General features: G+C 43.4%; 1 protein-coding gene across 2 annotated transcripts in view; it reads left to right on the forward strand.

Moving 5' to 3' along the window:
* Window positions 1–1,730: 1,730 nt before the first annotated feature.
* Window positions 1,731–17,532, forward strand: part of asah1b (N-acylsphingosine amidohydrolase (acid ceramidase) 1b) — a 35,841-nt gene continuing 20,039 nt past the window's right edge. Inside the window, exons 1-2 of one of the 2 annotated variants that reach the window (XM_073064557.1) lie at window positions 1,731–1,888; window positions 14,474–14,520. In XM_073064557.1, coding sequence (XP_072920658.1) covers window positions 1,808–1,888; window positions 14,474–14,520 — 128 coding nt within the window. In that variant the 5' untranslated portion in view covers window positions 1,731–1,807. Of the gene's footprint in view, window positions 1,889–7,230; window positions 7,395–14,454; window positions 14,521–17,532 lie in introns of those variants that run through there. The other variant, XM_073064556.1, reaches the window with a different exon arrangement.

Consider the following 17,532-nt stretch of genomic DNA (forward strand, 5'->3'; position numbering starts at 1 on the left):
TCAAGCTAGACAAACAGCTCTGGTTCAGTGGAATGCAAAGGCATGCTAGGAACAGCGCCAGGCCTTAGCATTGATGGATCAATATGGTTAAAATATAAGACTATATGTATGCTTAAAAGATGCAATAGACAGCTAATTGTAACAGCTGATACAAATAATTAGTACATTTGGTTGTAGATAAAGACAACCAGCGAGTCCGAAGCCTATTGCCAGCCTTGCTGATGGCAGAGCCAATACTTGAAAGCCAAAGGATAGACACAAGCATATACCACTATCTTTACAAAGAAAGCATAGCAGTGTCTCTACTTCCTTCGGAGCTTGCAGAGATTCAGCACGACATCTAAAACTTTGACAATCTTTGACAAACTTCTGTGACATGTGTAGTTGTATATTGAATGGCTGCTTCACAACCCAGTATGGAAACACCAATGCCCTTGAATGGAAAATCCCACGAAGAGTAGTAGACATGGCCCAGTCCATCACAGCTAAAGGCCTACCCACCATTGAACACATATACACAAAGCATCCCAGGAAAGCAGCATCCATCATTAGAGACCTCCACCACCCAGGACATGCTCTCCTCACTTTGCTGCCATCAGTAAGAAGGTACAGGAGATTTGACTCATACCACCAGGTTCAGGAACAATTACTACCCCTCAACCATCAGGGTCTTGAACCAAATGGAATAACTTCACTTGCCCCATCATTAAAGTGTTCCCAATACCCATGGACTCACTTTCAAGGAATCTTCATCTCATGTTCTCAATACTTATTGCTTATGTATTCATTTTTATTATTTTTTATATTTGCACAGTTTGTTGTTTTCTGCACACTGATTGAACAGCCAGTTTGGGCGATCTTTCATTGATTCTGTTATGGTTATTAGTCTATAGATTTATTGAGTATGCTCACAAATGATGAATATCAGGGTTGTATATGGTGACATATATGTACTTAGATAATAAATTTACTTTGAAGTTTAATCCATTCTAAGCAGCACACACAAAATGCAGCAGGTCGGGCAGCATCTGTTGAAATGAATAAGTAGTTGATGTTTCTGACCATAACTTTCTGCAAATTATATATTTTTTTCTTTTACAGTTCTGCAGGATATTTGACCTTAACCAATAACTTATTTTTCTTTCCTTAATGGTGCCTGACCTGCCAAGTGTTCCCAAAATTTCCTTTTTTCTTCAGGTTTCCTACATCTGCAGTTTTTGTTTGATTTTCAGAGTTTTGTGGGACAGTGACAGGATAGATCATGAGAAGATCTGGTGGGTGACACTAGAGCTAAGAAACATTGGCTCAGGATAAGGGATTGAAATAAGACTGAAACGAGAAGCCTCAGAAATCTCGAATTCAGTGAGCTCTGAATGCTGTCTAAAATAAAGGCTAGGATAATTTTTGAATTATAGGGAATTGGAGGATTGACGCAGGGATGTGGGGATAAAGATACAGATTAGATCCACTTTAACGGCAGAGCGAACTCGAAGGGTCATGTAGCCAATTCAAACTGTTTCTATTCGCATCGCTAGAATGAAATGATGCCATGTCATTTGGGGAGCTCAGTCAGAGAGCAAAACACTGAATGATCGGATCAGGGCTTCACTGCCCCTCGGACAGACAGGCTCCATGCATGAGGATAAGTGGTTGGCTCACAAATTTCTGAAAATGACTAGCTGGAGATCATTCCGATGCCACTGGCCGTGAAAGGGTGAACTCCGCCCCTTCCTGGGCCCTTCCTCCTCCGCTATCACGAGTTTCCAGGGCCGCTTTCGGAAGCTGGGGCGGCGATCTGCGGTGCAGGATGAAGGTGCGGGCGGTGGGATGGTGGTGCTCGCTGCTGGCAGGTTTCATCGTCTTCGTATCGGCGCAGTTTGTGCCGCCGGTGAGTAACTGCGGGGACGGTGGAGGTTGCAAGCCCTGTCCGTGCCGGCAGTCACGGTTCTGGGCTCCTAACGCCGACTGCCTATTGCCCACGGCTGAGCACAGGAATTAGCAATGTTTGAAACATTGCGATTGAGTTCTGTGTTTACCATCTTTTCATAGTAATTCCATATTCATACAGTAAGTTATATTTGGAAGTTATTAGAACTCGCCCGCAGATTCATTGGGTAGTTTTCCTGGTTTTCAACCACTTTGAGCTCCGTGTCTTGTGACTAAATTTCCAACCGGAACCCAGATAGGTAATCAAGGGTAGTGTCTGAGGCATAAGTAGATTTGACAGAGATTTCTCAAGTTCTGGTCATGTGCTGGTATCATGTGACCAGTCACCCCCCCCCCCCCCATATTAAATATGGCGCTGGCGATGTTGATGTTTAGGTTAGTTATAAACTAGCCATTTTAAAAGTAAAATTTTCCCAGGTAGTTTGCCAGAAACTGGAGTTTAAATCTCACGACTGACGCTTCTCTGTAGTACAAAGAGATTTGTGAAGGGTGGTTGGCGTCTTGAACTCCATTTATCATAGCACACAAGATGCTGGAGGAATTCGGCAGACCAGGCAGCATCTGTGGAAGAGAGTATTGTAGAGCCGAAGTTTTCGGCTGAGACCCTTCAGCAAGACTGCAGTAGAAAAGATGAGGAGTCAAGAGTTAGAAGCTGGGGAGGGAGAAACACAAGGTGATAGGCGAAACCTAGGGGGACAGGAGAAGTAAAGAGCTGGGAGGTTGATTGGTGAAAGAGATACAGGACTGGAGAAGGGGAAACCTGAAAGGAGAGGGTAGAAGGACATGGAAGAAAGAAAAGGAGGAACAACACCAGAGGGAGGTTATGGACAGACAAGGAGATTAGGTGAGAGAGGAAAAAGGGGATGGGGAGTGGTGAAGAGGGAGGGGTGGGCATTACCAGAAGCTCAAGAAATGGATGTTAATGACATCGGGTTGGAGGCTACCCAGATGGAATCGAAGGTATTGTTCCCCCAACCTGAGTGTGGCCTCATTGTGAGAATAGTGGAGACCGTAGGTTGATCTGTCGGAATGGGAAGTGGAATTAAAATGGGTTGCCACTGGGAGATCCACTTGTTCTAGTGGATGAAGCATAGGTGTTCAGCAAAGCAGTCTGCCAATCTACATCAGGTCTCACCAATATACAAGAGGCCTCACTGGGAGCACTGGATACAGTAGATTACTCCAACAGACTCACAGGTGAAGTGTCGCCTCACCTGGAAGGACTGTTTGGGGCCCTACAAGGTAATGAGGGAGGAGGTGTAAGGGCAGATGTGGCACTTGCAAGGAGAAGTGCCAGGAGGGACTTACAGCAATGGTTTTATAACAGGTGTTGTAAAGGCTGATCTGTATCTAGTCCCTATGGAGAGTTGCATTGTCATATTTCTCTTGAATGAGCTGTTAAACCAAAGTTTATTTACCCTGTGATAATAGTTCTGAGTAGAGTCAAAGATTTACACTGTTTGAGCTAGTATTTACCCTCAAATTCATGTTAGTAAATGAGGTTACAAAATGTGGTCATTTTCACCTTTTGTAACTAGGCTGAAAATGTTCATTGTAAAATACTTAAGGATGTTCTGAGGTCATAAACCACTTGGAGCATTTGCTTCCTCCTAAAAGTAAGAGCTATCTTAGAAATGACTTGCTACCATCAAGACCTGACAAAGTTATACCGTCAACACACACAAAATGCAGGTGAGGCAGCACCTATAGGAAGAGGTTTCGGGTCGACTGTACTTCTTCCTATTGATGCTGCCTGGCCTGTTACGTTCCACCAGCATTTTGTGTGTGTTGCTTGAATTTCCAGCATCTGCAGATTTTCTCGTGTTGAAGTTAAACCGTATTGCTTATCTTTGTATATAAAAGTGCACAAAATAGTAAAGTATGTTTAAGGAGCTACTTTTATAACAATCACATTTACCTGTTTCCTGAAATGAATACACAAAACAATGTAACGTGCCATCTCTCCAAACACTCCCAATTAGTTTTTTCCCCATTTCCCACCATTGTATCCTAGTTTTTCCCCTCTCATTTCTCATTCTCCAATCAGCTTTTACCCTTCTCACCTCCCCTGACTTGCATTGTTCTGTCAAGATGCATGGAGCTTCCAGACAACTTTTACCGGTTCCAATGCCATTGTTTTTGTACCTGGTAAGAAGGTGGTTTACACTGAATAGAGGAGAAGTAGCTGATTACAGACAAATCATAACAGTTGCAAACCAAAACAACTAGGGCACTCTTTTGCAAGCAATGACTTGCTTTACCATCGTTCTGGTGGGCTCTGTACAAAGTGGGGAAAATGAACAATCTTCTGATTAATTCTTGCCAGTACTTAATTCACTGACTGTCCTTATGTTTGGATTTCTCAGACTTTAAACGTCTGTATCTCTTAACCATATAGAAACAAACTTGATTTAAACAGAAGAGATGCTGGAAGTCCAGAGAAACCAGCACAAGATGCTGGAGGAACTCAGCAGGTCAGGCAGCATCTACGGAGAGGAATGAACAGTCGAAATTTTGTGCCGAGACGCTTCATCATGACTGGATAGGAAAATAGAATGATAAACTGAAGGGTTAAATAACTTTCAGAAGCTCAGGGTCACTCCCACAGACTGACTACAGGCGCTGTACTTTGCACAGATGCTGTGTGACATCCGAGCTCCTCATCAAACTTCAAGATCTCAGCCTCTGTGCCTCCCTCTGCAACTGGATATTCGACTTCCTCATTGGCACACCTCAGTGAGAGAGGGTTGATAACAACCTCTCATCCTCATGGGTACAGTTCAAGACTGCGTGCTTGGCGTCCTGCCCTACTCTGTATACACACGTGACTGTGCCTAAGCACAGCTCTGCTGCCATCTTCACTGCTTTTGACAGACCACAGGAAGTGATGAGTCGTCCTGCATGAGCAAGGACACCTGTCACAACAACAACCTCTCAATTAACTTCAGCAAAACTAAAATGTTGATTGTTGACTTCAGGAAGGGAAAAGAGGGCAAACCTACACCAGTTTACATTAGGAGCGAGTTAGTGGCTTTAAATTCCAGGCTGTTAACATATCAGATGACCGCTCCCGGGCTGAGCAACTGCAGCAGATGCAATCAAAAGGAAAGAGCCAGCATCTTAGGAGGTTAAGGAGCTTCAGCGTGTCACTGAACGTGCCAACAAGTTTCTACAGGTGTACTGTTAAAAGTATCCTGACTGGTATAGCAGCTCAAATGTGCAGGAATGTAAGAAGCTGCGGAGTAGTGGACTTAGAAAAATGTATCAAAGACATCCCTTCCCACCGTCGGTAGTATCTACAGGAGGTGCTGCCTCAAGAAGGCAACATCCACTGTCAAAGATCCCCACCATCCGGCCATACCTTCTTCTTACAGCTACCATTGGGCAGGATATACAGAAGCTTGAGGTCCCACGTTACCAGGTTCAGGAACACTACTTCCCTTCAACCTTTCAGTTCTTGAAAGCAAAACCCTGATCACCATTACAGTTCAGCAATACTGTGACCACTCTGATCACTTGGCAGCAACAGATTGTAAAAATTCAGTTTAATTTTTGTTTTTCTCTTTCAATATGATGCTGTATGTCTATGATGCCACTGCAAGTGTTTCCTTGAACCTGTGCATACGTGTACTTGCATATATGACAGTAAGCTCCACTTTGGCCTGCACTTTCTGTTTTCACTTCAGATATGTCTGGTATCTGCAGTTTCTTTGATTTTCCATATAATATTACTGCCTTCACTATAATGTAATGCTAATCAACTGGCTGGAGTGTTTGGTGACATCTTCAGCTTCTCACTCTGGCAGTCTAAGGTACTCACTTGCTTCAAAGCAGGCTTCAGTACTGGTGTCCAAAAAGAACCTGCCTCAATGACTATTGTCCATTAGCTCTTAAAGAACAATTATAAGATTGAATTCAAGAGGACAACTAATCTTGGAAATGCTAATGGATTGTCCTGTTTATCCAGTTGCGGAGGGTGGTATCAAGGTCTTGGAGCCTAGTGATTATTTTTGAGGGGATTATAATGTTGAATGCCTAGATGTATTCAATGAAGGGTATCTTGATATATTCAACTTTATTGTCCAGATGTTCCAGAGCTGAGTGAAGAGCCAATGAAATGGAATATAGTGTATGAGAGGGGTTTTGATAGAGGAACAGTATACAAAATTATGAGGGCTATAGGCAAGCAGGCTTTTTCCACTGAGGTTGGCTGGGGCTATGGCCAGAGGACATGGGTTAAGGGTGAAAGGTGAAAAGTTTAAAGGGAACATGAGGGGAAACGTCTTCACTCAGAAGGTCATGAGAGTGTGAAATGTGGTGCATGCAAGATGGATTTCAGTGTTTAAGAGAAGTTTGGGTAGGTACATGGATGATAGGGGTATGGAGGGCAGCCCAATGGATGCAGACAGCTTAAATGGATCAGCACAGACTAGATTAGTCAAAGGGCCTGTTTCTGTGCTGCTGTTTCCTTTGACTCTTCTTCCATCTCCATCTGTAGGTAGGCCTAATCTAAGTCCACTTTGCTGAAGTGTTTCCCTCCAGAAAGGTTTGCAAAGATATCCTCTATCCCGGGCAGAGGGTATTGATCTACTTTCAGTACAGGGTTGATGGTGACCTTAAACTCACCACAGATCCTGACAGACCCATCCTTGACTGCTGGGTCCACTGGCATTGCCTTTGGACTCCACTCAACCTTGGAAAGATTTATTTCAACCTCCATGTGATCTAGATCACTGGCTACTTTATCATGGATGGTACAATGAATTGGACAGGCTTTATAAAACTTGGGTGTGTCATTTTCATTTAACACTATTTTATCCTTGATATATTTGAGTTTTCCAATGCCATCCTTGAAAGCCTGCTGTACCTTTCTTAATTCACTTTCACTTGAGACTATTGCAGAGGATGTGGCATGTAAATGGTAGTTGGATCTCTAATCCAAGTTGTAGTTGTCTTAACCAATTGCAGCCCCACAATATGGCCCTTCCTTTTTTACCACATACAAGCCCAATGTGACTTGTTGATTATTGTATTCACTGTGTAATGATTAAGATGTTTACTGCTATGCTGTAGGTATTTCATCTTAGCAGTTTTGTAAAAGCAGTATGTTCTGCTTTTGGCTAAAAAGTAAGGGGTTATGATGTTCAACTTAGGAATGTTGTGTCAGCCATTCAGGATGGCAGAATCGGGAGAAAATTCAAGAGAGCGAGGCGGAGAGAGATTTGTGACGGACAGTGTGGTTCGTGGGTTTTATTTTGGCGGGAGCTGCAGAGAGGACAGGAGGGAAGAAGGGTGAGAATGGCATGGGAAGCAGTGTCCCCGTTGCATGAAGTGCCTTGTGCAGATGAATGGCTCCAAAGAGGAAGAGCCAATACTCCAAAGTTGATGGATTTCAAGCGACGTTCGGAATGTGGTGTGTGTTTTCCCACAGACTGTGGATCCAGCATGTGAGTAAGAAGCACAACTTCATGATGAGTTCCAACATTATGTGCACATTTGGATTGGGTTAACTGTAAAGGGCCCTTTTCTTTTTCCTACTAACAGTTCCATAAAGCTGAGATTATACTCTCTTTAAGATTTTACGTGGGGTACGATCTGTTGTTTTGTGCCATCCGACAATTGTGTATGAGCAGTACTTACACAGCATTCACTCAAATCAAGATTTCTTTAATTGGAATATCATGACATTCCTGTTTGGCTGAACTCAAAATCCTCGATGTATATTGTTTATGAAAGGTGACTTCCTAGCCACTGAGGCTTAGCAGTGCCGGCTAACAGGCCAATTTTGCATGTGGGCTCGGTGCGGGGATTGTAACTGTTACAAATGTCATTCCCATACGAGTTATCTTTTCCCCATTAAAAGTTCTTAGTTGGATGCCTGTAGGCTTCAGTTCAGTATTTTTGAAATGCCATTCAAAGTTAATTTGTGGAATAACTGAAACAGTTGAGCCAGTGTCCAATTCTACTTTAATTAATTTGCTGCTCACTTCTGGTGTAAGCCATATTGCTGGTCTCCTGTTTTCACATGGTAAATGTCAAGACAAGAGCTCTTTTAGAAACTACAACTTGACTTTTTATCTTTTTCACTTCCCTACTGTATACAATCCATTTATTTTTTGTCTACCTGCCATGTCCTTTATGTGTCCTACTTTGTTGCATTTTCTGCAAGTTTTGTCTTTAAATCTGCATTGTTCTGGTGTATGTGAGCCCCTTTCACAACGGTAACACAATTTGTTCAGCTAGGCAGGTTTCTGTTTAGACATTGCTATTTTGTTCACACTCACTTTCATTCCTAGCTACAACTCAATTGAGTCTCTGGCTGCTGTTTCCATTGATAAAGTGATTTCAACTGCTCCTTTAATGTAAGTTGTGCTTCAGTTAAGAACCATTGTTGAATGTATTCTTGTAAGATTCCACAAACTAAATGATCTTTTCGTTCATCATTAAACCCATCACTGAACAGACAGTGATCGAACAATTTCTTCATTTCAGCCATGTGAGCAGATTCCATTAATGAAACCTAAAGTGTTCTGCAGTTAACAGTGGTTTTGGTTCTAAATGTTCCTGCATTGCATTCATGATATCAGCGAAGCTCATTTCGGCTGGTTTGGTTGGAGCAGTTAGGCTTCTAAGGAAACTATATTTTTCCACCCATTGCTGTCAGCAACAACTGAACTTTTCATTGGCTGTTTTGTGCTTCAAAATGCTGCTCAATTTGTTCAGTGTGCATCATCCAGTTATATACTATGCAATTAAATGCATCTATCTTTTCAATGTAGCCAGCCAGTTCTGCTATTTTTAATTTTTCTATTATAATACTTTAAATTCCTTGGTGTTACCATATCAAAGCAACTGTCTGAGACCAGCACATGAATGACAGCACAAGAAGGCACGACAGCTCCTTTGCTTAAACATCTGTGCAGATTTGGCATGGGATCTGAAACTTTGAGAATTTCTAAAGGTGCACAGTGGAGAGCATCGTGACTGATTGCAGCATGGCCTGGTATGGAAACAGCGGTGCCCAGGAATGAAAATGTCTACAAAAAGTGACGAATGCAACCCGCATCTCGCGCAGCACCTTCTCCACCACTGAGCACCTCAACAAGGAGTGCTGCCACAAGAAAGCAGCATCCCCACCACCCAGGACATCCCCACCACCCAGGACATCCCCACCACCCAGGACATCCCCAACACCCAGGACATCCCCAACACCCAGGACATCCCCAACACCCAGGACATGATCTCCACCCAGGACAGCCCCACCACCCAGGACATCCCCACCACCCAGGACATCCCCACCACCCAGGACATCCCCAACACCCAGGACATGATCTCCACCCAGGACATGATCTCCACCCAGGACAGCCCCACCACCCAGGACATGATCTCCACCCAGGACATCCCCACCACCCAGGACATCCCCACCACCCAGGACATGATCTCCACCCAGGACAGCCCCACCACCCAGGACATGATCTCCACCCAGGACAGCCCCACCACTCAGGACATGATCTCCACCCAGGACATGATCTCCACCCAGGACAGCCCCACCACCCAGGACATGATCTCCACCCAGGACAGCCCCACCACCCAGGACATCCCCACCACCCAGGACATCCCCAACACCCAGGACATGATCTCCACCCAGGACATGATCTCCACCCAGGACAGCCCCACCACCCAGGACATGATCTCCACCCAGGACAGCCCCACCACCCAGGACATCCCCACCACCCAGGACATCCCCACCACCCAGGACATGATCTCCACCCAGGACAGCCCCACCACCCAGGACATGATCTCCACCCAGGACAGCCCCACCACTCAGGACATGATCTCCACCCAGAACAGCCCCACCACCCAGGACATGATCTCCACCCAGAACAGCCCCACCACCCAGGACATGATCTCCACCCAGAACAGCCCCACCACCCAGGACATGATCTCCACCCAGAACAGCCCCACCACCCAGGACATGATCTCCACCCTGCTGCCTTCGACAAGTAGTTACAGGAGTCCTACACCACCAGGTTCAGAAAAACTTTGCACAAACCAGCTCGGAAGTAATTCCACCACCTGTGCAACTCACTTTCTATGACTCTGTAACTTGTGTTCTCAGTGTTACGAATGGGGAGCAACTCTGATGGGCAGAAGGGTGCAAAGTCGCGCCCCCCCCCCTTTTTGAGAATCGCAAAATCGCTACTATTTCGGGTCTGATACCAAGGAAATGAGAGAGATAACAGTAAAGGCAGTTGTTATTGACAACGCTCATGAAAAATTAATGAGAGGAGAGACACAGCTCAGTTGCACAAGTTGGAATGTCTCCTATTGACAAAAGAGAGATTACTGCTATTGTCTCGTGGAGAAGGATTGTTTATTGAGTACTGTTCTATTCATTGAAACCCCTCAGGGGGCAACCAGAGTGGGCTGGTTTGATGGGTTGCATCATCCCAACCTGATTGACACCTGAGACCCCGTGAGTGGGGATAAAAGTAAGGTCTGGGGAACACCCCTCAGACGCACCAGGAGAAACGCTACGAGACCGGTGGGGGCTTGTGTGTGTGTCCACCCTTGCCTGGGTGACGAGTCCTCCACGGAAGAACGGTCTAGCTAAAGGACGGAGGGGTCATACATGAATGACCACAACAACAACGCATCGACGGATCAAGATCGAAAAGGGAAGTCGGCAAGTCAATAGCTGTTACTGTTCTCTCTCTCTCTCTCTCTCTCTCTCTCTCTCTCTCTCAACACAGCGACCAACAACTACCGCAGCCTGCATGAACTAAACTGAACTTTATATTTCCATCTGACAATTCATTATCCCCTAGACAACGATAGAGCTTATTTCTTATTGATTATTATTATACCCGCACTTTTAGGTTTAGTATTGATGACGTATATTATCTGTATATTTGCATTGATATTATTTTTGTGTATTTTTACTAATAAATACTGTTGAAAATAGTATCACCAGACTCCCAACGGACACTCCTATCTTTGCTGGTAAGACACCCAGTTATGGGGTTCGTAACAACTGTATTACTTATCTGCTTTTTTTTTAATAGTTTGTGGTTTTTTTGCACATTGGTTGTTAGTTTTTCAGTGTGTAGTTTTTCATTGATTCTACTCTATCTTGTGTTTCCTGGGAATGCCTGCGAGGAAATAAATCTCGAGATAGTATATGGTGACATATATATATACTTTGATAATAAATTTACTCTAAACTTTGAATTTTGAGTATGAATTTTCAACTGTGCAGTTGGTGAATGGATTTTTTTTTACAGCTATTTATTAGTACACTTATTGGCTTGGGATCAATTGAAATTAAGTTATCCAGAATTAGGCTGCTATTCACTGAGGTAATGTCTGAACTTCTGGAATAGGAATGAGAATCACTGTCCTTTCCATCTATTACCAGCTTGGACTTGTTCAGTAGGGAGAATCTAAAAATGTACACGTGATGAAATGAGGTAGTGAAATTATGCTGTAGGAACATAAGTAATTACAATAGAGGAAATGACTCTTTCTGTTGATATATCTGTAATACTTCTAGCTCTTCAGAGGGAACTATTTGGTGTAGGCTTGTTATTTTGTCCTTCGCCAACATTCTTTATATTTCTTTTCAAACAGCTTCAGTTGTGAATTGTGCCGAGGCAAAACATATGCTAATGATCTGATGTGGGAGTGGTTGTCAGGGTGGAACTTTTGTACTACCACGTGTTGGAATCACACTTGGTTGGTGTCCTTCATGATAACCACATATGGGAGATCAGTTTATTTCTTCTCGCATCCATTTCATAGCTGGATCCTCTGTAAGAGTGGGAATATTGAGTAGCAGTGGCGGGAAGCTTGCTGTATTCCCATTCCCACTTTCCTTAAAGCAATGATAAATTACATAAGCTTGGGCACATACTCTTGCATGGATATTGACAGAAATGAGAGGGTAACAGAATGATATCATTGATGAGATTTTCACACTTTTCTATCTCTAATCTTCAAACCACTTGCGAGGTACCTATAACTGATACTAAAACTCAAAAATGTATCAAGTAAATTGCATTTGGGAATCTAAGAATCTCTGGTCTATTTACCTAGTGTTGTTCTGCAATATTATGCCAAACCTAATAAATTGGTATTCAGATGTGGCCAATTACACTAATCCCTTATGCCTACACAACATCCATATCTTTCCATTTTCTTTATATTCATGTTCCTATCTAAATGGCTCTTAAAAGTCCCTAACGTACCTGCCTCTGCCACCACCCCAGGCAGTGCATTCCAGACGCTCACCATTATCGATGTTTAAAAAAAACTTGCCTTTCATATCCCCTTTAAAATGAGATGTACATCTTCTAGTCTTTGACATTTCAACTCTGGACAATAGATACTGTCTGTCTATCTATGTCTCTCATAATCTTATAAACCTCTATCAGATCTCCCCTCAGATGCTCCAGAGAAAACACCCCAAAACCTCAACATCTCTCTAGGGCAACCAGAGCTGTGCGCAATACTCCAAATGCAGCCTAACTAGAGTGTTCTAACGTTACTACATAACTTCCTGATTTTTGAACTCAATGCTTAAACTAATAAAGTCAAGCATACTATATGCCTTCTTAATCACCCTATCAACCTGTGTAGTCACTTTCAAGGAGCTATGAACTGGGACTCCAAGATCTCTCTGCTCATTGACACTGTTAAGGGTCTTGCCCTTAATCGTGTGCTGTCTCCTTACATTTGACTTATCAAGGTGCAACACTTCACATTTGTCCATGTTAAATTCCATCTGCAACTGATCTATGGGCAAGCCAGTTCTGAATGCAAACGGCCATTTCACCATTGATACCATGCATCTTGATCTTCTGGATGGGCCTCACATGAGTGACCTTGACAGACACCTTTTTCAAATCCATGTAGACAATATCCACAGTTCTACCTTCATCAATCACCCTCGTAATCTCATCAAAGAACTTAATTCTGTTACTAAGACATGATTGGCCCTGCACAAAGCTGTGCTGGCTCTCCCTAATTAGGCCATGGTTGTCCAAATGCTCATAAATTCTATCCCTCAGAATACTCTCCAGTAACTTCCCTACTATTGACATGAGACTCAGTCTGTAGTTTCCAGAATTATCCCCAGATCCCTCTTTGAACAACATTATCTACTCACCAGTCCTCTCAGAGCTCAGCTGTGACTAGAGAGGACACAAAGATATTGGTCGAGGCGCCAACAATCTCTTCACTTGCCTCTTTCAATAACTTGGGGTATATCCCATCAGGCCTTAATGTTCTGTAAGAGACCCAGCACTGATCTCCCTATCCTCCATGTCCTTCTCCTCGTTAAACACTGATATAGGGTAACAACACACACAAAATGTTGGTGGAACACAGCAGGCCAGGCAGCATCTATAAGGAGAAGCACTGTCGACGTTTCGGGCCGAGACCCTTCGTCAGGACTAACTGAAAGGAGGGATACTAAGAGATTTGAAAGTAGTGGGGGGAGGGGGAAATGCGAAAACTCATAAGGACAGTGCTTCTCCTTATAGATGCTGCCTGGCCTGCTGTGTTCCACCAGCATTTTGTGTGTTGTTTGAATTTCCAGCATCTGCAGATTTCATCGTTAAACACTGATATAAGGTACTCATTACAGACTTCACCTCATCATTCACATCTAAGTAAATGTTATTTCCCCTCCTTTTCCTTAAGTGGTTGCATCCTCTCCCTTGCTCCTGATGTATGTATAGAATGCCTTTGGATTGTCTTTAATGTCACTTGTCAAGGACTTTCCACAGCCCCTACTGGCTTTCTGAATTCCCTTCTTGAGTTCTTTTCTAGCTTTATAATCTTCCAAAGGCTCCTAAGCTTCACATGCTTTACAGGAGGATCCATCCTGCCTACACTGAACTAAGGATTAAGGATTTACAAACAATAAAAAAGCTTACTTGTTCTTATCTGTGCCTTCTCTGAAACCTTTGAGTTTCACACTCACCTAGGTCACTTACTCAGCCTCTTCTTGCTGAACCAGTTATACCTTTGGCTCCAATTTCACAAGTCCGGGTTCAGCAATCATAAACAAATGATTCAACACCCTCAACCTCTAACTGTGCTCACATAAGCCCAACTAGTCTTAACACTGGCCCACTTTAGCAATGGCTGCTCCAGTTATACTTCCTTGCTTTTTATTGGCTCAAATAAAACTCACCCCCATTGAGGTTTGTTCTTTTCTAATGGCTCTTGCCCAGTGATGATGTTACTATCTCACTCACTAATTCAAAGAATGATGGAACAGGACTGTTGCTTTATCAATCAGTTACTTGTTTTCTGCTATTCACTCCTTGTATTGATTTTTAAAACTTACCATTGGCCACTATACCATACAGAACAAATTACTTTTACATTTTGGATACATGTTTGAAGAATGTTTTGAAAGCCATAATAAAGATTTGCAAAAGTCATTTCGCTTTTTTACTTTTGCAAGAATGTTAAAGGTATATTTGTGATTTTCAGAAGCTTTCTTTTTCTTGAACAGTACACAGAAGATTGCAGAAAAGGGATGTATCCACCAGCAGGCTCCACGTACGTATGGAATTCAAGTTTATTGTTATTCAGCAGCTAAACAAAACAACGTTCTTCACAGATGGTGTAAAACACAGTACATATGTGATATACAGCACAAAGTAATTTTACTACTATAATATTAACTTATTTAAAAAAGTTTTCTGTAGATGTACAAGTTGCACACAAAGTACAATAATGACATATGGTTAAATATTCAACAGTACTGGCACCCTCATAAATCATGGCTACTGGGCGTTAGCAGGGTGTTCGGGGGTCTCTCAGGCTGGGGGATGTCGCTGTTACTCAGCCTGACGGTCCTTCTGCCTGGCAGTAGGAAGTCTAAGAAATTGTAGGATGGATGAGAGGGACCTTGACAATACTGAGGGCTCGGCAAATGCAGTGCTTTTGGTGTTGTCCTGGATGGAGTGGGGAGGTAGTTCTCTCAGCAGATCTCACAACCCATTGCATAGTCTTGCGGTCAGTGGCATTCCAATTACCGTCCCAGACAGTGATGAACCTAGTCGGAATAGTCTCAGTGGTGCTTCTCAGCAAGTGGAGACAAAGGAGGTGTTGAGGGACTGTGTAAGCCCAACCGTGATGTGCACTCTAAGAAGCATGGTGCCTTTGACTCTCTCCACAGAGGAGCCCAGTAGGGAGGAGTCAGACTGCACCTTTTTGAAGTTCACAATCATTTCTTTAGTCCCGTCTATGTTGATACTCAAGTGTTTGTGTTCACACCAGTCCGCAAGCTGCTCTAACTCCGAGAGGTATACCAACTCACCATTGTTGCTGATGAGACCAACCACTGTTGAAACATCAGCAAACTTAATGGTGTGGTTAGAGCAGGATCTAGCAGTACAGTTGTGCGTCAGCAGTGTGAACACCAGTGACCTGGACCTGGGGGGGTGAGGCGGGGTGTGGGTGATGCCCTCGTTCAGCACGATGGAGCTGAAAATGATGCCGCCAGCATGGACTGTCTCAGGTCTTCCATCCAGGAAGTTCAAGATCCAGTTATAGAGGGATGTGTTGAGACCCAACAAGGACAGTTTACCCACCAGTTTTTGAGGTATGATTGTATTGAACGCCAGACTGAAGTTGATGAACAGCGTTCTGGCATAGGAGACACAATTCTCTAAGTGACAGAGGGCAGAGGCTCTTGCATCATCAGAGGACCAATCCGGGCGATGTGCACATTGGTAGGGGTCTAATGTCTTGGAAAGGCAGGATTTCATGGCCAGCTTCTCAATACACTTCATTATTATTGAGGTCATTGCCACTAGATGGTAGTCATTAAGGTGGATTACCATCAGCCTCCTGGCTGCTGGGATGATGGTGGCAGCCTTGAACTTTGAAGGGACAGTGGACTGTATAAAACCATTGTGCAGGATTCCACTCAAAAAGTTTGCTGATTTCAAATGAGTGTTCACTGTTATAATGGTTACCCAATTTTGTTCGCTGTTCAAGTAGACTGTAATGTAAGGAAAATTTGAGCTTTCTGGGTTTTTTTTATATTTTCTTAGATTATGGAATTATATTTCTGCAATATTTTCCCATCTTTTTGTGGGGTGGAAGTGTATATAAATGAGCATTGTACAGAAGTTTTCCCTACCTTTCGAAAGCTTGTTTCTGGGATTTTGGATATTGAACTGAATTTGTCAAAATTATCTGTAATTACCCTTTGTTGATACCTTGAACCCATTTGCCATGGGATTCTTTTTATGGAGTGATGGTAATTTCACCACCATCAGATTAGCGTTTGAGTATCACATTAACTCAACACTCAAAGTGCCACCTGCGCAAGCTAGATAACCATTGCCTCCTGTAATGTTGTTCAATAAATCTGACTCAGTGAGTGAACTGTCTTGCAACAGCAATGCGAGCATAGATGAGGTGGAACATTAATTTGTTTTGCATTCGGATTGTTGCTTCATAACTTAGTTAAATAGGACTATAATGTTTTAAATGTAATTAGGGAGAACATGAATTATCTTGTATTTTGACTTATCATTCTCTAGTTATAATAGCATTTTTTATTACTCCAAAATAAATATTTAATGCCATATTACATTAATTGTGGGTACTCAGTGTGTGTGCAGCACAACTGGCTGGTGTGTTTACAGACATTTTTAATCTGTCCCTCTCCCAGTGTAGAGTGCCCTCCTGTTCCTGTACCTAAAAGACCAAGGTAACATGTCTGAACAACTGGCATCCTGTCGCACTCACCTCAATAATAAGAGGCTGGTCAAGGACTACATCTGCAGCATGATGCCACCCACACTGAACCCCCTACAATTCGCCTACCGACACAACCGATCGACAGATGACACAATAGTCACAGCTCTACACACCATCCTTACACATCTGGAGAAGAAGGATGCTTATGTGAGAATGCTGTTCTTGGACTACAGTTCAGTATTCAATACCATATTGCCCTGCAGGCTTGAACAGAAGCTCAGAGACCTTGGCCTTCACCCTGCCTTGTGCAGCTGGATCCTTGACTTCCTGTAAGATCACTGGCCGGTGGTAAGAGTGGGATCCCTCACCTCTGACCCTCAACACAGGTGACCCTCAGGTCTGTGTACTAAGCCCCTTCCTTTACTCCCTGTATACTCATGACTGTGTCACCACCCACAGCTCCAATCTGCTAACTAAATTTGCTGAAGACACTACACTGATGATAGCTTACAGAGAGGAAGTCATCACCCTGACACAGTGGTGTCAAGAAAACAACCTCTCCCTCAATATTGCAAAAACAAAGGAGCTGATTGTGAACTACAGGAGGAATGGAGACAGGCTCACCCCTAATGACATCAATGGATCTGTGGTTGAGAGGGTGAACAGCTTTAAGTTCCTCGCATAAATATCACCAAGGATCTCACGTGGTCTGTACATACTGGTTGTGTGGTGAAAAAGCCTCTTTCACCTCGACGGTTGAAGAAATATGGGCCCCCAAATCCTAAGAACTTTCTACAGGGTCACAACTGAGAGCATCCTGACTGGCTGCATCACTATAATACCCTCAATGGCAGG

This window comes from Hemitrygon akajei, chromosome 13 (assembly GCF_048418815.1).
Source record: "Hemitrygon akajei chromosome 13, sHemAka1.3, whole genome shotgun sequence".
Lineage (NCBI taxonomy): Eukaryota > Metazoa > Chordata > Chondrichthyes > Myliobatiformes > Dasyatidae > Hemitrygon > Hemitrygon akajei.